Source organism: Podarcis filfolensis, assembly GCF_964270895.1.
Source record: "Podarcis filfolensis genome assembly, chromosome: 9".
Classification (NCBI taxonomy): domain Eukaryota; kingdom Metazoa; phylum Chordata; class Lepidosauria; order Squamata; family Lacertidae; genus Podarcis; species Podarcis filfolensis.
Window position 1 is genome coordinate 49,642,711 of NC_139610.1, and position 24,265 is coordinate 49,666,975.

The following is a 24,265-nucleotide window of genomic DNA, read 5'->3' on the forward strand; positions in this document are numbered from 1 at the left end:
TGTCATTTTCCCCATAGCAATTTTTCCTAATGTTAGTGTCCATAATTACATGTGTAGACTCCATGCACACATCAAGAATGTCTATTTAGAGAAATGTTTCTGAGACCACATCTTTTTTTGTTTGACCCTGTTTCCTTCTGGTTAGGGAAGTGATGTCAGCTAGAGGAAATTAATGCCAAGTTCATGGCTCTTAAAATACCTAGTAAAAATGCTTGGTTTCATTAGAAATGTTAGCATCAAAAAATTAGGATAGTGGCTTTACATTTTTGGTCATTCCTTTTTTCCCTTTGAGTAATTGTCTAAAGGGATAAGGAATTGTTAAAGTACCATTCTCTGGAGTTTAATTCTACTAGGTTCTTAATCTAATGGTGATGATCTAGTGTCACAAAATATGGTACTTTTAAAAGATGCCTAAACATATAGGGAGGAGCAGTACCTGTACCAGTCTGAGGAGAAGACATTCCTTTTTTCTCTGTAATAAATTCCATTTGTGTTAATATGAGTTTTATCTAGACTTTTGGCTAGAAAGGATACCTGCCTGCATGCCAGTTTTATTCAAGATCCTGCCTAGATCATTTGATCACATGCTTTCTTGACAAGGATTTCATGCTCAGATGAGCAAGGAGAAATTAGAACAGGGACAGACTGCATACTCTCAAGCATTTCGTAGGCATTCTTTTGTGTACTGCTGACATCTCCACTTTCACATTGTGGCTGAAATCCTATGCAGAACTGGCTGGGAGTAAATCTCATTGGAACACAATGGGACTTACTTCTGAGTGAATATGCATAGTATTGCACCGTAATGATTATGGCCAGTGCATCATTTACCCACCTACTATTACACATTACTGCTGAAGTCTCTTCTCCATCTACTCTATACTGCAATCATTTATCTTCCCACAGCTTGCTATCCACAGGGTAAGCAAAACATACCCTGTCCTCAATATGGAACCTCACAAACTGAAGTATTTGTGTACCTGCATGCTCACCAGGGACAGCATATATCTGCTCAATCCACAGAATCATACAAGTTGGAAAAGGCCTCAAAGTCATGTGGTTCAACCCTTTGTAGATGCATGAAATCTTCTGTTAAGGCATTTCTGATAGTTGGCCATCAGTCTCTGCCACTAAAGGAGAGTCCCCCAGTTTCCTAGGCAGTCTGATCCAGCTCATACCGTCAAGTAGCTTGTAATTTCAAGAAGTGCTTCCTAACTTTAGTTGGAATCCCATTTCTTGTCATTTGGACCAGTGCTCTTCAACTTTGAGTCCCCATATGTTGTTGGACTACAACTCACATCACCCTTGACCAATGGCTAAGTTGGTTGGGGATGATGTGAGCTGTAGACTAGCAACATCTGGGGACCCAAGGTTGACCAATGCTGACTTGGACCTACTATTTTGGATCACATGCCAACACACTGACCACTGGCTTCTGGCCAAGACATTGGGTGACCTCACTGACAAGCAGCTCAAGCCTAGGGTGAGCAAATTTGCTCCATCTGCTAAGTGTCAACCAAATATCTGAAGATAGTTATCAGGTGACCTCTTAATTGTCTCTTCTCCATGCAAGGCGCACCTACCTCCTTCAACTTTTCCTCATAGTCTCCAGGTCCCTCACCATCTTTGTTGCCATTATCTGGACATGGCAACATTCCACATTCAGAGAATTAACTTTTAGAGGCCCAGTGAGATTATTATTAACTTTTTTCTATTTCCACTGATTTGTAAGAAAATCTGAAAGGTTCACTGAACTCTAGCAACTAGCATAATTCTGTGAGAAACAGACACCATGGGTAACATGAGGCATTTCTGTTGTTAATATTAATTCAGCAATTAGCATTGAGAAATGCCTTTAGTGACAAAGATTTAAATGAGCTCAAGTTTCGCTTATTGCAGTAAAACACTTTTATGTGCCTCAGGAGAATTCTGCAGTAACAAAGCACCGGGACTCCTGTGCATTAGGAAAAAGATCCTTTTAAAATGTAAATATTCCTTTCCTTCTATAATGAGAATTAAATGTAGGGGCAATTCTTTCCCACTCTGCTTTTTTCCATTCTCATCCAAATGCAGTGTGTGGAGACTGTGTGTGCTTTGTTTTTTGTTTTGTCCCCCTCCCCTTTTCATACTAGCTTCTATAATGCCTACCCAGATTAAAATATTGGTTGCTTTCAGAATAATGCAAAACCATGATTTGCAAAGCCAAACCAGGCGTTGGCATTATGTTTGAACCAAAGCTGATTTGCAATTCATCATTCATCAATTCATCATGGACAAACCACTGCTATGGCCATTGCTGTGCCTTAAAAGGTTGTTGCACCATGCAGATGGTACTGAATTTATGAATAGATCATAACTGAAACAGAGGAACACCAAAGTTTACTCAAACACATTCAAATTAATGAACCTTAGGCAGCCATGTTCGTTAATTTCAGTGGGTCTGCTCTGAGTATGACTGATTTGGAATACAACCTTAGGTCTGGAAGCTCAATTCATGATGTGGATTCTGAACTATGGTCTGCAAAGATCATGATTTGGCATGAAGGCTGACTTGAGCCATTGCAACATTTTTGTCCTGTGCATACTTACCTACAAATAAAAGCCATTGAACCCAGCAGGATGTAGTTCTGTATAAGATTGCACAAAACAGCAGTAGCAAGAAAAGTGTCCTGTGTATGTGTAATCCTATCGTTAGCTAGAAATATTGTATGTTTAACTGTAATATGCTTTACGATCATGGACCTGAATTGCAGGTTTTTATTAGACTATTTGCAAAGCAGATCATAAAAAATATCACCAATTAGATGCCTAATTAATGTCGGCAGGGGCATGGATGAAGATCTCATTGAAATTTCAATAGTTGTTCCATATTTTGTTTGGTTTACAATAAGTTTTCAAAAGCCTGAACAGTACCACTGTTGTATTTAACAGTCTGTAACAACTGACATCTGATGGACAGTACAGTGGTACATCGGGTTAAGTACTTAATTCGTTCTGGAGGTCCGTTCTTAACCTGAAACTGTTCTTAACCTGAAGCACCACTTTAGCTAATGGAGCCTCTTGCTGCCGCTGCACCGCCACTGCATGATTTCTGTTCTCATCCTGAAGCAAAGTTCTTAACCCAAGGCACTATTTCTGGGGTAGCGGAGTCTGTAACCTGAAGTGTATGTAAACAAGGTACCACTGTATTTCATAATTTTTTACTCAGAGTAGACCAATTGAAATTAACAGACCTAACCTAGTCATGTTCATTAATTTCAATGAGACTACTCTGAGTACTGGCAGGATTTCTAAAAAAAAACAACTGGTATAAAAATAGGTTTGTTCAAATAAAGGTTGTGTGTAGGACTGAGCAAATACTAGCTTTTTGCTTGAAAATATTTGATTCTTAAAGGACTCAACATGCATAGGCTGCATTTATAGTGCTTTAAGAATCAAAATGTGCACCAGCCCCTTTGGTAATATAACAGACCTTGCACTGCCCACAGGGATGCCACTGAAAAAGGCATCCCCATGATGAATTTTCTGCTTGCACCAGCTGCTGTAGCATACAACATGCCTTAGAGGCAGGATAATGTATTACTGCCACACATGGAACATTTCCACATCTTGGCATAGCTGCCAAGAATGTCCTATGGGGCATGTAGATACGATAGCAGCAGTCTATGAGGTAATTCTATGTATTAGTCAGTGTTAGGTATTTCAGTAAAATTCACCCAGGGTTGCTGTTTTCGGTGACATCACCACATTGTGTATGTGTGTTTCATCTCTCCATTGAGGTGCCTCTGTATCCTCCTTCCACCACATTTTTAAACATGCTTCTTGGACAGAAGACCCCATAGGGCATTAAAAAAAAAATCCTGCTCCTCTTACCCTTCCAACATGGTGTAGAGCCAGCGTGGAGTAGTGGTTAAGAGTGGTGGGCTCGTAATCTGGTGAACCGGGTTCGCGTCTCCGCTCCTCCACATGCAGCTGCTGGGTGACCTTGGGCCAGTCACACTTCTCTGAAGTCTCTCAGCCTCACTCACCTCACAGAGTATTTGTTGTGGGGGAGGAAAGGAAAGGAGATTGTTAGCCATTTTGAGACTCCTTAAGGGGAGTGAAAGGTGGGATATCAAGTCCAAACTCCTCTTCCTCCTCCTCTTCTTCTTCTTCTTCTTCTTCTTCTTCTTCTTCTTCTTCTTCCAGTTTCCATGCTATAGGGAGACAGGGCTGACCCACCCACGAAGCAAGGTGAAGCAACAATTTCAGGCAGCAAGATCCATAGGGGCAGCAGATCCAGCCTCCAAGGAATGCATTGCCAGCTGTGACATGCTCCTTGGAGACTGGATCTGCCGTCTCCTTGGCATCCCTCAACCCCAATGCCACCTCTACAGTGGCCTCTTGGGGAGTAGGAGGCCCTGCTGGTCTTCCCCCACCCTTGTGTCTAATGTAGATCTTTATCCCATCCCCTGATGTAGATCTACACTTAACTCTTCTTCCCTGGTGGACATGGGGAACTGTTTGCTTCAGGCGACAAAATGTCTTGGGCCAGCCCTAGGCAGAGCCATTGCACTAGCTTCCTGGCAGGTGGGTTGCTTACTTAGAGAGAAGAGACAGTAAGGAGGTTAAACTTTGATTTTGCTGTTGCATTTACCCTGCTGCCTTGCCCCCTCCTTCCTGAGAAGCAATAGCAGCCTATCTACCGGGAATGTAGTATGGCGTCTCTGCTCCAGCCAATGAGCCACTTCTAAGTATGACATATTTCAAAACTGGGGGAAGCTGACACACCCAACAGAAGGCTAGAACCCTTTAACTTCACAAAAGGTTTTTGCATAGGGAGGATGATCATTCAAACATCTGATTCTCAGCTTGCTATCTGAACTGGTACAGTGCAAGGAAAGACTACGCCATGTGATATTTCTGAATGTGCAATTCAACTCTAAGTATACATTTCTCATACTGAGATGCTTCCTTGTTCTGTCCAGCATTTAGCATACATATACTTAAACTGCCCATTTAAATTCTCACACTAGGCATTTAAACACATTTAACATTAAATTAGCTACATTAAATTCTTTCTCAGCATGTTTCAAAAGCCTTTTCTTTCAGCTTTTGATGCTAGATTCTAGAATCTAGAACAGCATCTAAGCTAATAAAAAAACTGCTTTCAAACTTCAGCTTTTCAGAATGTCACAGAAAAGTTGTATTTTGCATGACTCACCTTTCCTGTTTGAGGCAACCCATCTTATAATTTTCTCCATGCATTGCAGCTATCACTTTGCAAACTCTTTCTACTGTTTCTTTGTTTTGTTTTAACCTTGGCAGTGCACACTTCTTTATTTATTTGCAGGCTTTTGAAATGTTACAGTTATAGCATATCAAGAAGAATTTACTGCTCAGCGAGGGATAGGTATTAAGTGTGCATCTGTAAGCAGTTTATTCTTCTCATTTTGCAAAGATAATGTGCCATTGTTAAACTGTCATCACTTGTATGATTGAGACTCATTAAGAACTACTTACTGGTAGCAGAATTTGACACAGCACATCTGCTGAAGATGATATTCCTAGAATTTATTTCTAGGAAGATGAACGATGTGTCTATGATGCTGCATAAACATATACATTCATGCAAATGTGGTCATCGGTAGTACTTACTGGGTTAAATGTTTATTTGTAGCATCTACATCTGTTAGAGGTTTCATGATTTTGGTAAAAGAGGCATTTTATACTTGCCATTTAAGTGTGCAAAAGTCACAGTCAGTATTTAATCATTGTGGTCCAGTGGTCCACATGATTCCATTTGACCATGTTATAATAACACAGGGAAGGCAGAGATTGCAGGCCCTTCAACATGTCCCAGGTGAAAATAGGGACATGTCATTTCCCGTGTACTCCATAGTAAGGATCACTGCCTGAGCCTATTATCACACATTGCTGAAGGCTCTAGTCACCCAGCTGTATTTGTTTACTCTGAAATTGCCTGCCCTTCACTGATTTAGAAGCCAAGACAGCGCCTGTTCTTTTGTTTAACTTGTGTTTTGTTTTAATTATATCTTTATCAGCAGTTCAAAATACAGTACAGCTGCTGCAGTCTGCAAAATGTTTGGCTGCACGCTGCACGCTGCCTTAGCGTTCATGCACATCTATTTACATGCCTGTACATTAATGGCAAGCTGCATCCACACAAACATCCCACATGCACACTTAAGAGAATTACGTTATATCACACTACAAACATTTGCACAAGACGCCACCAAAAGGCAAAAATAGGATCCAATATATATAAAAAAATAGGAACTGATTTTGCTAAAGGGTATGGGACCATAAAGTCTACTGCATGCTATAAATCAGGGTTGGAACATCTGTCCCTCCAGATATTGTTGGCCTCTAACTGCCATTAGCTGTTAAGGCGAAGGATCACAGATGATGGGAGCTGTAGTCCAGCAACACCTGGAGAGCCACAAGCTCCACACCCATTGCAGGCAACTGGACTGGGTGACCATTGGGTCCCAATTCCATGATTCTATGGTGATCGCCCTCATTTCCATAGAGACGATTCATAGTGCACTGGATCCTCCATCTCTTTGCCGTCATTAAAACTAGTTTGTTCCAAGCAGAGCTACCAAATTCATAGCTGAAAGTATGAATTTACCTGAAAGTCTTAAGTCTTGTTTGCTGCAAAAGACTAATATGGCTACTGCCATTTGCACGGCAGAAGGAGTAATTACAGTATGGAGCTGCAATAGTGCCTTGCCTTCTCCGGCCCTTTGCAGTAGTGTGTTAAGCATTAGGAGATAGAGGATTTGTCTCGTTGCTTGTTCTTCCCCAGCCCTTGACACCTATTAAAGAGAGAAAGCCCTAGCCATTTTGAAAATTCCAGTCTGGTCACAGGGAATACTTGAGTCTGTGGTTGTTTAATTTAATGGTGCACTGTAGAGGTTGCACACAACTGCTTTTCCTAGATGTGGGTAATGATCATCTGATTACATTGCACTTATCCTTAGGTCTTCTGATAACTAGGAATGCATTAAGCCTCTATATTCAAACTTGTAATCTACTAAAATAGGCTCGTTTGGAGCAGAACTGACCATTGGACAGCGCCTGTCATTGAACATAGTGAGGAAAGAATAAGAGTTTCTGAGACAAATTCCTTTTAGGGCAAATACTCTTTTCTTCCAGTGTTTATATGGCAGTCCTTAAAATTATACCTGTAAATGATGCTGATTCAGCATTCTTATACCTTGACAGAAGTATGCTGGTACTGTTTCCAAAGGGTTATGGAAAGCAGTTCATTAATCATTGGTCTTACAGAGAAAGACTCAGCAGTCAGGATGTGTTTTTTCATTCAGTATGTCATTGTATTGTTTTTGCTTGCACAATGAATAATACCAGATATCCTTGGGAAGATAGAACACTGCTTAACTCCCTATTAGGGAGACACTGTTCAAACATCAGCCTCACCTGAGTTTACTTCTCATGCAGTTTATAAGCACAAGTAGTTATATTATTGTTAAATTAAACCCTTAGACCAGAAAATTACTTTGGGAGGGAGCAGGAAGTACAGATATTGCTACCAACTGTCCAGAAAAATAACAGCTTAGCCCTGTTCTCTTTCTTTATCAGAGGTTTGAGATACAGAAATCAGCAGCATGGAGGTAAATATGACCATCTGCTCATGCTGAAGATCAAATACTTTTCAAAGGACAACTTCAGGGCCAGTTCAAATGTTGTCAAGTGTAGTGGAAGTGACTTCCACTTCCTGTTCTTCATACTTCTCTTAGTGAGCACAGATTAGCAATTTACCAGGTTCTTAAGTGTTTCAGTAGAGACAGTAGAAACAACTGGCTTGGTCTTATTCTGAGGTTGCTACTGGTCCACCCCTGGTTACTAGCTTGTGGTGTGATGTTTTTTCCTCCATGCATTGCTGTACTAGTTTTCTCACTAGCTGAGGATGAGAGATAGTCACTTGCTTAACGTTAGAGAGGATGAGCAGCAAAATAGTGAAGGAGTGGTTACCTTCTTTATATCCAAACTGTGTGATCTCATAAAGCCACACAGCCTTGCTGTGTTCTCCAGGGAAAAAAGGAGGCAGCTCTACAGTGGTGCAATCCAGAGATACAACTAAAGCCTTCTGATATGATTAGATAAAAGATTAATAAAGTTAGCAGCATATCCCTGGTTCAGAAATGGTGGATAATATTACCCTATTGCTTAATCTGGGTTGTGCATAATGTTGGGTGCCCAAATGTCTACTTATGAAATATTCTTCTGAATCATAAACAATCCACAGGTTTCCTTTTTGTCTTTTTATCATTGCTTTAGGTTTGTGACTTGTCGTTCAGCCTGAAGAAAATGCTGATCCGGCACAAACTGACTCACAATCCCAATCGCCCCATGGCGGAATGCCAGCTATGCCACAAAAAGTTTACAAGAAACGACTACCTCAAAGTACACATGGAAAATGTCCATGGAGAAACTGACAGCTAATTTTGGCTTGCACGAAAGAGTGTCTAGTGTTTCCTTTGTAGGAGTATAAACTCCAGACTTCTCACCTGATTAGTGAACACAAGACGCACACACACAAAACTCTAATGTGTTCACATAATCACTTTTTTCATGGTGTCTTGTATTTCTGTTCAGACAAAAAAGAAAAAGGGTGCCCTAAATTACATGAGGCTAGAATCAACATAAGTTTACATACTGTGGGTGGATTTATAAGACCATTTTAGAAGGGCAAATTGTCACCCAAAGCCCTCGCCATTCTGTTATAGGTAAGAGTTCTTTCTAAATGCTCTATCATATGGTGAAGTAGATAGTTAACTAAAGCTTCAATCCAAAGCACACTTACTGGGTGTAAATTCCAGTCTGCTGTTCCAGTAGACATGCTTAGCTTTGCACTGCACAGGGTGTAAATGTTTTGTTGCCAGGATATGGGGAAATAGTTGCTTTCTCTAAGGAAACAATCAGTGAGTTCTCCAAAATAATAGTATAAACTCACTGTATCTCATTCCTCAGACATTCTCACAGTCTAGTTTGAAATTTTACATATTGAGGATGGTGCTTTGAATTACCTTAATCCACCTCATAATTACACATGAATGGGTTCCATAGAAAGCATGGGGACCTCAGCAAATGTCACCCTAGGACAAAAAGCAAGTCCCTGTACTGGTAACTGAGAGATTGCTAAATCTGTGCAGCACTTTATTACGCTTTAGTAATATTATAATAGTGGCTAGATTTTTATTAACCCGGTAAATTGACTTCAATTCTGTTAACCAGCATGGCTCTTGCAAGCAAAGTTTATTCTGGTTTATACATGTTTTGATTAAATTCAGAACTGATATTGAAATACTAGAATATTTTTCAAGTGCCACCGTACTGTGGAGAATGAGATCTGGGGGCATGCTGTCTCAACTGCTTCAGCATAGTTTATTACTTTGGGTTGCTATTGTGGAAGGCAAATCAAAAGCAAGCAATGTGAGTAATTTTTGTTGAAATGCTACGTTAGCACTAATGCAATATTTGTAAATGCCAGTGCCAGAGGAAACAAAATATCAGAATGGTATTCAACATCTGATTAAGTCAAGGAACATGTAATTAAATTGCTAGGAAGAATTTTTACCCCATGGAATTCTGCGGAGTTTAGAGTTAGGCTTGTGCAATGAATCTGTCATTCATATTCTTTTTTTATATATTATTATTATAAAGACCAAGACTGGGTTATGAATAATTTGCGAACTACATTACTTTTTCAGCAAGTAGTTTGTCATAATTATTAATGGAAAGCCTGTAAATTCTCTTACTTGGATAAGCCAGTTAATGTTCAAGGAAGCAAATAATGCACCAAGGTGTCATCTTTGTAGGAAACAAAAGTTTTTTAATAAATTTGGTTCTAGGTTGATATTCTTTCAACAGTTTTGTCTACACTACAGCTTCCTCTTTGGAGTTTGCTGCTTGTGCACCAACAAATAGGCTACAAAAGTTTTTTGAGCTGTCACAGACACAATCAGGAGGTATTTTTTGTGTCCCTTCTGTAACTGATATAGACTACTGTAAGGTAGGTCAGACATATTTTACAAGTTGCTGCTTTTGTGTAGATGTAATTTGAGATTCATTGTTCTGTCAAGTCTAGTTTGAGATCTTCATAAACGAACTTTCAGCTGTCAATTGCACTGACAGGCACACATGGGATTTCTAGTTTAAAAGGCTTATAGTAACTGACTTTATTGAATCATGTCATTTGTATTTAGCAGTTATCACTCACTCAAGCATATGGCTGTGTCAAGAATAGTCCAATCAGTTTTGCTAGTGCAAAGCCATGGAGCTCCGTGAAGCCTGAAGTATCAGTTCTGCGGCTGTACAATGAACACAACCAAATGGACTATCCAGACAGAAAGCCAGAGAAAGGAAGAGATTGGATATTGTATACTGCATAAGTCGCTCTTACAGTAAAACATGTGTGTGTGTTGTAAACGTGGAAATAAAAATCACAAGAAACAAGCACATACACACAATCCTGACATTCCACAAAGAGGATGCATCACTAATTAAAAGTGTAATTGACAAATGCTTTAAAAAAGTTTATTTAAGAATATAAGAAAGATGCTATGCCCATTTAGTTCAGCATCACGTTCTCATGATGGTCAACCATATGCTGGTGGGAAGACCACAAGCAGGACATGAGCACCATAGCAATCTTCTGACTGGTGCTCAGAGGCATGCAGCCTCTTGATACTGGAGGTAGTGCAACTCATAGACTCTGAAAGAAAAAGAACACAAAGTCCTTCAGTGGAGTTTTCTTTGATAATTTTTCACTAAACAAATGGTAGGCAATGTGATGCTCTCTAGATATTGTGGACTATAACTCCTATCATCCATGACCATTGGCCATGTTGGCTGGGGCTGGTAGAAGGACACCACTACCCCTTGACTACCCCTGCACTGATTATTCCAAGGCTGACCACTCCTCCACAGAGGCAGCATTCGGGAGGAACCTTTCTAATACCCTAGAGATGGCCAGTTCCAAAGGGAGATTCTGGTTTACCATAAATTAACAACCCTGCAAGTACTCATAGGACAACTTACACACTTTGGCTTAGGTGGTGGCCAGGCCTCTCTCATTAAGTTCTAACCTGTTATCACTGAATTTGTGGCAAAGTCTGGTTTGATGTTCCTTTATTGTCCTCTCTATTTCATTAAATGATGTTGGAGGTTGAAGGGATGCTCCCAGATGTGGTTTAATAAGGCAGGGATGCCTTTGTTTTTCCCGCTTTCTGCCATGAGAAGGTCACCTTCATGAATTAGAATTTATTGCAAATCAAAATGCCCCTTTTTTACTTGGTCTTTTAATTTCAAATGTAGGAGAAGCAAACAAGGGCACTTTTTTCTCTTCCTCCCCCACCGTCTTACAACTCAGTAGTTAATGCAGTATTGAGTGTTAAGTGACACATTAAGTGTCACTTTCCCTGTTTCTTGTTAGTTCTGCTCATGTGACATTCATCTTTCAGGCAATTGAGGTGATGGTTAACCCTTGGTTATGTCTCGGGTTACAAAAAAGTGAGCTCAGAGACTTTGCATGACACGAACTCTTATCATCACCCTTCAGCGACAAAAGAACACAGGAAGGGAACAGCCACCTAGAATGACAGAGATAGAGAGAAGCCCAGATACTCCCAGTTCCCACCGCAGATTCTATCTGAAGTAGGTGAGACTACATTCCTGTGCCTCGCGATCTGGCTCTGGCATGAGATTAGCTACCCTGAGATCAGCAAGGCACCAACAGTATGGGGGAGAGGAAGGAGGCAAAGTGAAAACCTGGATGCATTTAATGTTTGGGGAAATGGCTAACATGGAGAGACAACTGAGTGAACTGCTTTGATGCATATTTCCTTTCAAAGAGATTTATAGTGTGTGAAGTTCTGAGGCCACACCAGAGACTGCAGCTGAAAGAAGCCAGGCAAAAGACTAGGTTTGCCTGAACTGAAGCATTTTTAAAGGGGGGCATATCTATGGAACATAGGACACACTGTTTCTTTTGGCCCTTTGAGGACCAGTTCTCCAAAACGCTTTAAGTAGCTCTGTGGATATAACCGTTATCGAGGAAGAAGTACATCACCGGCTGTGATCATGTTTACAGTCACTGTGTCTCTGCAATGTTTCGTGCAAACAAGGCAGCTGAAAAATGTGCCATGATCACACCAATCAATGCCCGAAAGCAGCATCTGTCAGTGTGGGCAGACTTGCTGATGAGAATCCTTCCTTCATAGGACTTCATCCATGACAGACAATGTACTTTTGTACTCCAAATCTTTCATAATTTTAAACACAACTACAGCTTCTTTACAAACTTAACACTGAACACAATCTCTTGGGTACACGCAGGGCTTGCCATGTAACAATTTTGTAGCAGCAACGGGATAACTTCCCACTTTAATTGATTCCTTGACAAGAGCATTGGTCCAGCACAGTTAATGGGATAATTGGTAACATGATATTTTATGCATTCATTCATTCATTTCTTTTCTTTTTAAAAATACCCTGCCAGTAAGAATTGCTTTCAGGGCAGCCAACAACACATGATAAAGCAATTAGTAACATAAAATCAAAAGCAGTAAACAGTAGGATTAGAAACAGCAAGATTTGAAACAGATAAGCTAAAACCACAAGATAAAAACTCACCCCAGCCAACATTTAGGAAGGTGTCTTATAGAAGTCAGACTCTTGGCCCATCTAATGCAGGTTTTATCTGCACTGGCTGGGAGAATCTCAGCAGGATTTCAAACAGGGTTCTTTCCCCAGCCCTACATGAAGATGAACCTGAGTTCTTCTGTGTGCAAAGGATGGGTTCTGCCACTGAGTTAGGGCCTGGGAAAATAAAACTGTTTCCTGATGCTGAAGAGACGAGTAGGTGCCAGCAAGCAAGCATCACAACTGTCAAATGGGTGTTGGAAAGAGCAGCACTGTGTGAGAGAAGGCCTTGCTTCATAAGGCAAACCAGTGAATGCTTAAGTGCAGAGGCTTCACATTTTTATTCAAAGAAAACTGTATTTTATTATGTGGCAGGGCCCTGCTACAGCTTGGAGTGTTGTCTTTCTTACGTGCTGCCCGCAAGTACTTGAGTGGTACAAAAGGGAAAGTGTTCATTCAGGAAAGAACTGAATAAAATTAAGAAACGAGTCCACTGTGGAAAGAACTAACTAAATAAATGGTGCTCAGTTTGTTCATGTGACATTGACATATCTGTGGGTGATATTCCAAGTTAGTCATACAGGAGCCCCAATGAAATTGACAGACAGGTAATTTTAAGTCCATGGATTTCACAGGGTTTGCTCTGAGTCTGACTAACATTGGATACCACACTATAGTTATATACTGAGAGAAAGGGGGCTATAAATTCCCTTTGGATTCTGAACAGTGGAAATATGCCTGCACTATTTGCAAAAATCCAAAGATGAAAAATCAGTAGGCAGAGACTGTGGACTTTCCTCAAAGAAGGTTCTTGAATAATGGGATTGTTTTTCTTCTCTGAGGAAAGAGGCTGTGTGTTTTCAATCCACAATCTCATTTCCAGTTTAAACAGCTGTTCAAACACAACTGGAGGAAAATTTGAAGCAGGTTCTGTAGCAGCATTCTGTCAGGATTAACAGGTTACTGTGGACCTTGATCACTTTTAACTCTCTCAGTTCTATTTTTCCAATAAACTGAACAGACAAATATTGCAGCCTGAAATATATCTGTTTGGAAACAGAATAATTTAAAAGTTGCAGTAACCATAAGTGGAGTGATACATTCGGGTGTCAGGGTTGGGAGTTTTTACCTTTGTTTTCTGTGTCACATGCATGCCACAAATTGTAAATATAACATATGAGAATAAAGAAGCCTCAATCCATTAGTGATCATAATATCAATATGCATATGTAACAGGGATTTTGTGGAATGGATCATCTTTCAGGTCCAGTAATCATCTTGTTCTGGCAGTCCTTCTGTATCTTAACATAGCAATTTGCCAATATTCCAAATCAAACCATTGTCCCATTTAGCTCAGTATTAGCCACCTCTCCATGGTTTCAGCAAGATTTCCAGGGATTGAACCTGGAACCTTTCTTTGGGTTCAGAACCATGCATAGTCCAACGAGTGTTGCCCTTTTAATATCTCTGAAAGCATGGTCAGGTTGTTCTCCAACCACTTGTACTGAACCTGGATTCCCCCAAACAATCCAATCCAATCCAATCCAAATAACTTTATTGAACTAGCCATTGGCCATGACAAATCTGACTCAAAAATAAATAGAAGCAAAAGGGGTGTAGTGCCACAAATACTGGTCTCCATTTAGATCTCTGTGTCTCCCTTGCAGTTCACTGCTATATTGTCCAGGGTTTTCTTTCTGATCTTTTTGGCCGCCAAAGCAAAAAGGGTGACTTTATGAGTCACTGAAGCATTTACATCACTAAGAAGCCATAGGGCCTTCTCTGCTGGGGAGAGACATCTTTCCTGTACGGATGGTAAGGTGAGAAATTGCCTCCTGGGTCCAATGTATAGTGGGCAATATAGCAAATAGTGCAAGATGCCTTCCACTTGCAGTTGCCCACATACACAGGGTCTGTCTTTGTATGGTACCCTGTTATATCATCCATCTAAGATGGAGGAAGGCATAGCTTGAAAATGCAGCTCAGTAAAAGCGAATCTAAGTGAGGCTGGCTGGAGATTCGACAGGTAGCTGGCTCTAAAATGGACTGTTTTTAGAAAGAGGAACCAAGGAGGAGTGCAGTGTAGGCACTCTTTCTCCTGTCAATAACTCCTTCAGTGGTGGGAAGGAATGTGATGAAAATTCCTGCCCTTTTATATTTTGGAGCTTAATGGCCAGTGGAGAGCTCCGCAGGGAAACTGGGTCTTGTGATCATTCTTCTCACTTTCCTTTAAAACTGATTCATGTTAGTGAATGCCACGACTACCAGAGGCTAGCAGCTTTATTCTCCTCCTCTGCAAGAAATTAAAACGGATCTACTACACCACCTCAGTCAGGATATGGCAGCAGTTTGAAAGCACACTGCCCTCAAAGGACCTTCTGAATTTCATTGTGAAGCCCGAGTCAAGGGTCAAGCAAAACCAGCTTGTGGTGGCCTGAGGTGTGAAAGTTAGCTGAGAGACCAAGGCAAAGATGTGTTTGAAGCAGCACCTCACCTGCATTGCACCGCAATGAAAAAATGAGAGTTCACATTCCTCTTCTTTTTCCTCTCTCTGGAAATGGAGATGATTTCAACAAGGCCTGATAATGCATTTTCAACTCCTTTGTTTTTATATGTAAGTTCGTGTAATAGCTTTCATTATTCTTTTTAGTCTTTTCCATGAACACTCAAGTCAAGGCCTGCAATATGTATTTACTTCCTTGTTTTGTTTTTTGAACTAGGTGATCATTAAAGCAGGAGAGGATATATTAAGTCTACCTTTAGGACTACAAGGACGCAATTTCGTTCTCCATCAAATTGGCTGTCGTGGTTCAAAAGCTTTCTGTGAAAAAGAAGGAGGAACCTCTGTAGTCAGACATGTCTTCCCAAAACCAGTTCAGAACAGGGCCAGGCTGGACTTGTGGAGCTCCTGTGTTTGCTCCAAATGGTTGTGGTAACAGACTTTGCTTATTGAAAAAAGCAAAGCTAGATAATGCAGCTGGCCTTGGCTGATCTTTCTCCACCCACTATCCCTCCTTGATAACATTTTGAGAAAAACCAGAACCACAAAAATATACTTTCTCCCTGGAGCAAAAAAAAATGCATCACAGATGGCTCCTTGGGTTTATATATTCTCTTTCTGATTTGCTGTAGGTGAATCCACAGCTGTTGTTGATTTTGTGACTAAATTGATAAGCACAGCTCAAGTGCCATTCAAGAAGTTAGAAAATATATACACATTACATAGCCTTGGCTTTTTTTACATACATAAAAATAGATCCCTTGCCCCTCATGAATGCATTTTATATCTGAGGCCACATCTTTTAGGGTACCCATCTGAAAAAAAGGAATGATTTCATTATGTTTTATGTTCATCTACTAGGATGATTTACAAAAGTACTTAAATCATTCTTCATTTTCCTAATTAGAAAATGTTCTCTTACCAATTCATCATTTAAGAAGCCTTTGCTGAAAATAAGTCTGTGATTGTTTTGGTGATGTAGTATATTCCTGATAGAACACTTTGTTCTGTCTTGCTGTTTTCTACATGGTTCATTGGAAGGCTCTCTCAATCTTGACTACAGAAAAATATGAACCAGGCTTCCAGAACTGCGTCGTCCTATTGATGGTTGAGATTGTGCCTGGGATAATGTGCTTCCTGTTGTCCAGCACCGCAGTGTGTAAAACTGCACAACAGCCATGCAGGGCCTGCCCTATAAAAGGTAAAGGTAAAGGTAAAGGGACCCCTGACCATTAGGTCCAGTCATGGCCAACTCTGGGGTTGCGGTGCTCATCTCGCTTTATTGACCGAGGGAGCCGGCATACAGCTTCCGGGTCATGTGGCCAGCATGACTAAGCCACTTCTGGTGAACCAGAGCAGTGCACGGAAATGCCGCCGTTTACCTTCCCGCCGGAGCGGTACCTATTTATCTACTTGCACTTTGACGTGCTTTCGAACTGCTAGGTTGGCAGGAGCAGGGACTGAGCAACGGGAGCTCACTCCGTTGCAGGGATTCGAACTGCCGGCCTTCTGATCGGCAAGTCCTAGGCTCTGTGGTTTAACCCACAGCGCCACCTGCGTCCCTCCTATAAAAGGTAGAGTGAGGCAATTGTTTCAAAAGACTGATAATTCAGGTACAGCTGTAGCTGTCTCTGGCTATTCCGCCACATGGCCTCTTTTGGGCCGCCTAATCTGGCCTTGCTGCTTCAGGTGTTCTGGAGGATGCTATCCTATCACCAGCATTGAACTAAGACTTAGCTGCCTGTCCAGTCCATCTCTGTACATGATACTGACGGGGACCATGATCTTGTCCTTTGTCTCAGGCTGCAAAATGTGAAGCCAAACCAAGCAGCAGATGAATCGTGGTGGCATTTGGAACCAGGATGTGGTAGCCAGCAGGGAGTGTAGTGGCTTGGCGGTTATCAAAGGCCTTTGCCCAGTTGTCAGCCTATCCTCAAATATGATAGGAAATGGGCATGTTGCTCATGTTCCACATTTCTCAATGATTTAGGCATAATTGTGGTAAATTCATGTTCTTCAAAATGCCTTGCAGAAGGTCAAAATCCTAGAGTTTCCCAGTGCTTCCTTGATCTCCTTTCACTGCCTGGCCCACTGAGGACGAAGCATGTGGTCACTGTGCAGAAAGACAGTGTGGCAGACTTTCTCAATGGATGAGTCATAAGAGCAAAGGGTCTTTTCCGTAACTGCATCACACTTCACTTCACTTACCTCCTCGTGTGTCTCATATTGCATTTCCACTCAATCATCCTTTCAGCTGCTTCTTTTTACATCTTCATTTTCATCACGCTTAGGTAGTCTGAAAGGTTTCGGTATTGTTCTAACTGGAGCTCATGCAGAAGCATGTTAATAAAGCCCCCGCCGCCGCCTGACAAGGTACACGAAGTGGAACAGTTTGGTCTGCAGCACCAATGAAAACAGATGGAAGAAACAGGGCTGTGTGTGATGTAAGATGTATCCAAATGTGGAGGATCTTGCCCATTTATCATAGGAGACTGCTGACAAACAAGTGACAGTAATGAATGTGCCTCTTGAGATGCAATCTGGATCTCCTGTATCCGAGGAAAATCTATCCGTTGGCATGTTAGTGGCGAATAGCTGCCTTGCTTAATTGATTTCCAACTGTATCATATTAGAGGGGAGCAACAGTGAAAAACATACCACTGAATTAACTGTGCGGAATTGGTGAGTACCATCCTACCGCCTTGTCACGCAAACTGCTGAACAGTCCATTGCAAGGGCCCTTTTTAATGGTATGCAGTGACTGGGCCAGGTTTCAGAGGCAGTATATCTATGGATAGCAGCTTCTGGGAGCAACCACAGTAGAGATTAAGAGCCTTTATATCCTGCTTGTCGGCTTCTCAGAAGCATCTCATTGGCCACTGCAGAAAACACGACACTGGACTGGATGGGTGCAGTGGATGTGATACAGCAGGGATCTTTTTGTGTTCGTTATCTGAACTAGATGTATTATTTGCTCATGAGAATTCACATGAGCTACCCGCTCAGCGGCTCTTTTAACAATGTATGTGAATGTGGTTCTTTTTTGTACTTTTTTAAAATAAAAAAATCATGTTGCATTGAAATGCAGTTCAGACAATAATTTGCATGTTATGAAACCTCAGCACTTGTTGGTCTGCAAGTGCCCATCATGTTGTGAAACAGCAGAAAAAAACAGCCTTATGAGACTTGTGTTCTGTGTTAACACACAATTTATGCATACTTTTTTTAAAAAAGTGCATTTGTAGTGCAAAGCAATTTGGCCATACTTCTCTTTGATTCAGTAGGCTCATAAAACACAGCATGGATCTTGAATGTCATTTGTATTTGTTTAGAGTAAGGAAAGAGAGCTCAGATTTCTCAAACACATATTTGTCAAACTAATTGTTGTTGGAAATGAATAATTCACCTTTTTGTCCCAGGCATACCATGTCAGGTCCAAGAGCTTTGGAGATGGGGTGCTTTAGATGACCTTTGTATAATCCTAATCCTAATCATAATCACTTATTATTTATACCCTGCCCATCTGGTTGGGTTTCCTCAGCCACTCTGGGTGGCTCCCAGCAGAATATTAAAAGCACAATAAAACATCAAATATTAAAAACTTCCCTAAACAGGGCTGCCTTCAGATGTCTACTAAATGTCAGATAGTTGTTTATTTCCTTGACATCTGAAGGTTGGGTGTTCCACAGGGTGGGCGCAACTACTGAGAAGGCCCTCTGCCTGGTTCCCTGTAACCTCACTTCTCGCAGGAAGAAAATCGCCAGAAGGCCCTTGGAGCTGAACCTCAGTGTCCGGGCTGAACGATGGGGGTGGAGACGCGCCTTCAGGTTACTGGGCCGAGCCCATTAAGGGCTTTAAAGGTCAGCACTGATACTTTGAATTGTGCTCAGAAACATACTGGTACAGGTCTTTCAGGACCAGTGTTATGTGGTCCCGGCGGCCACGCCCAGTCACCTGTCTAGCTGCTGCATTCTGGATTAGTTGTAGTTTGGTGTTTCTTCCAACTATACAATTCTATGATTCTATCAGATGGTAACTCAAATGCAGACTCTTCCTGTGTGTTTTAGAAGCAGATACAGAAGAATACCATAACTGCTTTATTCTGTGATCTGTCAGAATGAGGTAACAATAATTGAATTCGAAGCCACTTTAGCAACTGGAAATGAATAAGACAATCAAGATGAATGCATACCAAAGTGATCCGAGCCCTGGGCATTATCATCAGCAATTCCCTGTTGTAACAGAAGGCTGCCATCTGGTTTCACATGACTTTTGCAGATCCCTGGCCCACCTTTTTCATTACTTTTACTAGAATACTAACTCCTGTTTAGCAGCTCATCCTTTATTCAAAGGAAGTTCAAAGGAATGTAACGCAAATGTTGCTAATCCTCTGGAACTCCTGAATAACCGGGTCAAGTTCATGGAATCACTCTTATAAGGGGCGCCGGGTACGCAAGGTATCAATTAATAGAAGGTGGGCTATCGGTAAAATAAACAGAAGAGCATGAAAACAGTAACTGAAATGGGAATTCTTTAGCTGAATTGAATGGCAGGAGTTAAGTATGAAAAATTAAAATGGGTGTCTGTTGCTGTTGGCATCCATCTGCCTTGAGTGGCAATGGAGTGCACTTCTGGGGGGTGACGTCTAGCCACTGCAATAGCAGCAATGAAGTGAGTGCAAGGCTGGGCAGGGTGTATGGAGGTCCTGGGCTGTACAGACAACACGACCCTCCCACTTGGCCTCGCTGTTGAGGAATGGCTGCTGTCCTTGTTACTGCTTTGCTGCATTAAGCGTGTTCTCCTTCATGGAGAGCACGTGTTGCAGTGGGGGCCGCCATGACACTCCAAAGTTGGGGGCGGGCTAATTGATCGTTGGCCACTGATGTGATTGGGGCTTCCCGTGTTGTTGGGAAGAAGTTAATGTTGCCATTTGTTGATTGACAGCCAGAAATGCTAAAACTCCTTGCACGAGGCTAGGGCTTCCTCTTTTCACCCGTGCATCGGATTGCCCATCCCCCCCTCCCTAGAATTAGAGTTGTTCGCTTTGACCTTGCTATGCCTGTCATGGGATCATCTGCTCCTGGGGCAGGGGCCCAGTAGGAATTTTGTCCATCTGGCTGATTGGCTGGGGCCATTTGGTTTTTGCCTACTGCGTAGCAAATCGTCACAACTTCTAAGGTTGCGGTTAGGCATTGGTTTATGGTTTGGTTGGTTGAGGGGCATGGATTGGCTGTGCCTGCCCCGCTAATGCTGCTGCTGCAAGGGATTCCGTTAAAGGAATCAGGGGCTAACTATTACTTGTCCACTCTGTCAAGGGGGCTCGGGCCATAGCAATGAACTCCTGGTTGCATTTGGGGAGGACTGAGGGCAGGTTCCCTGCTCCGTCGCTACCCCCAAGTGTATTCCCCTTTTCTGACTTTCGCATCGTGTGGAATGTCAGTCTGTCCCCCATGGTGGGGGCAGATAGTCGCAACCAATGCCTAAGCAACCACTCACATTTTTGTATTTTAATAAAGTTGTGGCCAAAATTATGCCAAAAACCTTAAACAAAAAATTCTGTGTGATGTGTGAGTTATTGGGGTGGCCCTGGGGACCTCGACACGCAACTGCCAAATTGTGGGAATTTTTACCATGGGGTGAACTGGAGGGAGTGTCAAGGAGAGCAATTTGTGAGTCAGTTGGATAACAGTGCGAGTTACTATGATACGTATTTACTGGCAAGCACCTTACTGACCTTTGGAGCCTTGTGATTTCTTTTCCATTGAGATATTTGGCCATATGTGGAGTGCAAATGTCACAGGCCTTAAGCATTTGTCCAGATGCACCCATATTCAAGGGTAAAAAGGGACTATTGCAACAGCACTGCTCACTTGGTAAGAATCAATGGGGGTTGGTAAAGCAAGATGCAGAACTGAATTGAACTTTATGCTAGTAGCATGGAGGCCCACTCAAACTGTGCCCTATTGCAGAATGCAACTATCCGAGAGAAGAACCTTTGCATAGGGAAGTTTTTAATATCTGGTGTTTTATTCTGTTTTTAATCTGTTGGGAGTCGCCCAGAGTGGCTGGGCAAACCCAGCCTTATGGTCGGAGTATAAATTATAATAATAATAATAATAATATAATGTAATAATAAAATAACAACAACAAGAACTGGATGAGCCCATCTAACATGGCACAAAAGGGGAACGACACATTCCACATATTCATTAGCTCTTCCAATCTCAGACATATTGGCTGCCATCATTGTTCCACCCATCCTTTGTGCAGGGATAGTGGGCAAAACGACAGACATCACTTTCCAAATCACATGGAAAGAGTTCCTTTAGCAGGGGTGATCTTTATTCTTTGCTTAAGTTAAATCTGAGATATTTAGAGCTATAAGCCCCCAGACAAAAGGGTATTATTTAACATTCCTAGCTTCAAAAGGAATTCCTGGGATATTGGCTCCACAAGCTTCCTGGAGGGGATTTTGTACCATCCATGGCTTCATATCTATATGCTGCACATGTTTTGCTTTTTTCCCCAAACCAATATCACTCACTAGCAATGGTTCTATGATTATTATTTGTAAAAATGTGTTTACAACTAATATTATTATTACATCATTTTCATTTCTGAAAATTAGATCAAGTTTCTGAGCATCTTTTTCCAGTCTATGCATTCATAAACATTGAAAGTCTGTTTCATGTAATAATTTTGCATTTATAGAATAGGCACACTATATTTTTGTGGAATTTAACACACATGCAAATACCACCAAAAAGGCAGGATATAACTGGATCAGTGGCTGTAAGCAGCAGCTAATCTCACATCATGGAATTAAATTTAAATGGGCTTAAGTGTTTCAGAGGCCTACCAGACCTGTTTGTTCCATAGCAAAATGTCCTGCTTGAAAATATAAAGTCTTTTTTTAATTTTCCAGAACTGAGAAATCCCTAACATTCTGTTTACTTAAACATCCAGACATACTTGGTTAGATAAACAGAAAAAAAATGTAAAGCAGAAATAGATCTTGAATATAAATGTCTTCCCTGAGAAAACAGTGACGGTCTGAAAGTTTTAAGAATGTCTATCCCAAAAGTATGAAATGCCCACATATGTTTTGATCGGGATGGGGGAGGTGGGGCTACAAACAGACTATTAGCAAGAACGCACACATTGAATAGTTAGGTAAACAGACAACACCTTCGGCTTCATAGAACATCAGCCGCTGACTTTACTGGAGTCATAATTTATCATGCTTTTTGCCATACCTGAGTACAACACCACATGTATTTTGTAAAAGAAGTAAGAAATGAGACAGAAAATAGCATTTCTGTTTTTCCTATTAAAAGCAGTGTGTGTGTGTGTGTGTGTACACACACGTCATCTGTTCTAATATAAGGTCCAATTTTATTTTGTATTCTGCAGAGCAAGAAAACAACTTTTCTAGGCTACAGATTATATTTTTGTCGTAAAATACTATATAGCTATCCCTAAAGAAGCTGGGCACCACCTAGCAAAAGTTAAACACTGCGAAGTCCCACTGATGCACTTAACTTTACCACTGAAATCACTGTATCTTCAAGGTGCTCAGCTATGACTGGATTATGTCACCCCCCTCTCTCTCTTTTTTTAAAAAACCCACTTATGTGTGCAAGAGTAAGTCTGGCCTCCTCCTTCTGAACCCTAATGGCTTCCTTCTGGGTGAGGAAGCAGCACATTTGTAAAATTTGCACCTGTATAAATATCCTGTGTCCATGTGTGCAGAACCTTTCAACAGCGAAAGCTGATTGGATTCAAGATGTGCTTTGAATGTTTTCTGCTGCCTTAGTGCAAAGTGACAAGTGTTTGACAACGCCTGTGACTGGGAAGCAGGAACTGCAATGAAATTAAAAGCAATAATATATTATCACTAGCTTTAGGGGTTGTGGAAAGAGTGTTGCGGTGAAGAAAATGACACTCCACACCCACAAAATTATTTGAAGTAATATATTGCCTCTCTTTGACTAACAAATCAATTCTGTGCACATCTGTCCTCAGCCCAGCTGAGTTTATTGTGACTTACTCCCAAGTAAGTGTGTATAGGATTGCAGCCTGTATGTAGAATCAAATGACAAGAATGATCTTGACCACTTGTGCAGCATTCCAGAGCGTTCAAAGCAATTCAAATCATTGTAAGCATCTCAGCAAACAACTCTACAAGATCATTAACTCTACAAGCACCATTTTGAAATAATAATAATAATCCAGGCTGGTTCACAACAATATAAATGCATTCTAAATAAAAATTAATACATTGAAAACAGTAAATGCAACATCCACAGTAAGTCAGAATAATTACGAAAAGCTTGGCAAAAATGCTTGGATGAAAAGGCAAGTCCTTAACAGGAGCAAAAAACACATCAAGTTTGGCACTTGCCTTGTTTCAGAGGGGAGATGATTCCAAAGGCTGGTTGCTGCACAGAAAATGCCCTTTCCTTGGTTTCTGCAAGATGAATTTCAGCAAGCTATGGAAAAATGAGGGCAGCCTTCTTTGAAATCTGAATGCGTGGGTAAGCTTAGCTTAGTATGGGGAAAAGTACTCCCTCAGGTAACTGCATCCCAAGTTGTTTTATTCATATTCCTTTTTTAAAAATGATTATTTAAATATATACCCCATCCTTCCTCCCAAAGGAGCCGAGGCTGGCAAACACACAAGCAATAAAACAGTTGAAACCCCTAAAAACAATTCTAATACAGATGCAGATTAAGAAAAATCTCTACTTAGAAAACTTGCTGCAAGGGGAAGATCTTCAGTAGGTGCTGAAAAGGGAGCAGAGACACTGCCTTCTGATATTTTAACAGGAGGGAATTCCAAAGGGTAGGTGCTAAAACACGAAAGCCTTGATTCCTGTCTTGTGCAGAATGGACCTCTTGATAAGATACTACATGCAGTCTCTTATCCTATGGGCAGTCAGTGCAGCGGTTTCAGCAAAGAGGTGGCGTGCTTGTGATAAGTTGCACCATTCAACAACGTAGCGACTGAATTTTGCATCAGCTGAAATTTCTGGACCAACTTCAAAGGAAGCTCCACATAGAGTGCATTACAGTAGTCCAGTTTCAAGGTCACCA

General features: G+C 41.3%; 1 protein-coding gene and 1 long non-coding RNA gene across 5 annotated transcripts in view; one reads left to right on the forward strand and one right to left on the reverse strand.

The window, feature by feature from the left end:
* The window catches only part of PRDM5 (PR/SET domain 5), an 84,593-nt gene extending 74,710 nt beyond the window's left edge, over positions 1-9,883 (forward strand). For all 3 annotated transcript variants that reach the window (XM_083571308.1, XM_083571307.1, XM_083571309.1), the window contains one exon: positions 8,305-9,883. In XM_083571308.1, coding sequence (XP_083427434.1) covers positions 8,305-8,469 — 165 coding nt within the window. In that variant the 3' untranslated portion in view covers positions 8,470-9,883. The remainder of the gene's footprint in view (positions 1-8,304) is intronic.
* Positions 9,884-10,536: 653 nt separating this feature from the next.
* Positions 10,537-24,051, reverse strand: LOC310742536. 2 transcript variants are annotated; one of them, XR_014538525.1, is made up of 3 exons: positions 23,574-24,051; positions 17,378-17,566; positions 10,537-10,741 (listed from the first exon to the last, which is right to left on the reverse strand). It is a non-coding gene; the product is annotated as an uncharacterized lncRNA (long non-coding RNA). The 2 variants fall into 2 exon arrangements; XR_014538526.1 differs by lacking the exons at positions 17,378-17,566; positions 23,574-24,051 and adding an exon at positions 12,661-16,364.
* Between the last annotated feature and the right edge of the window lie 214 nt (positions 24,052-24,265).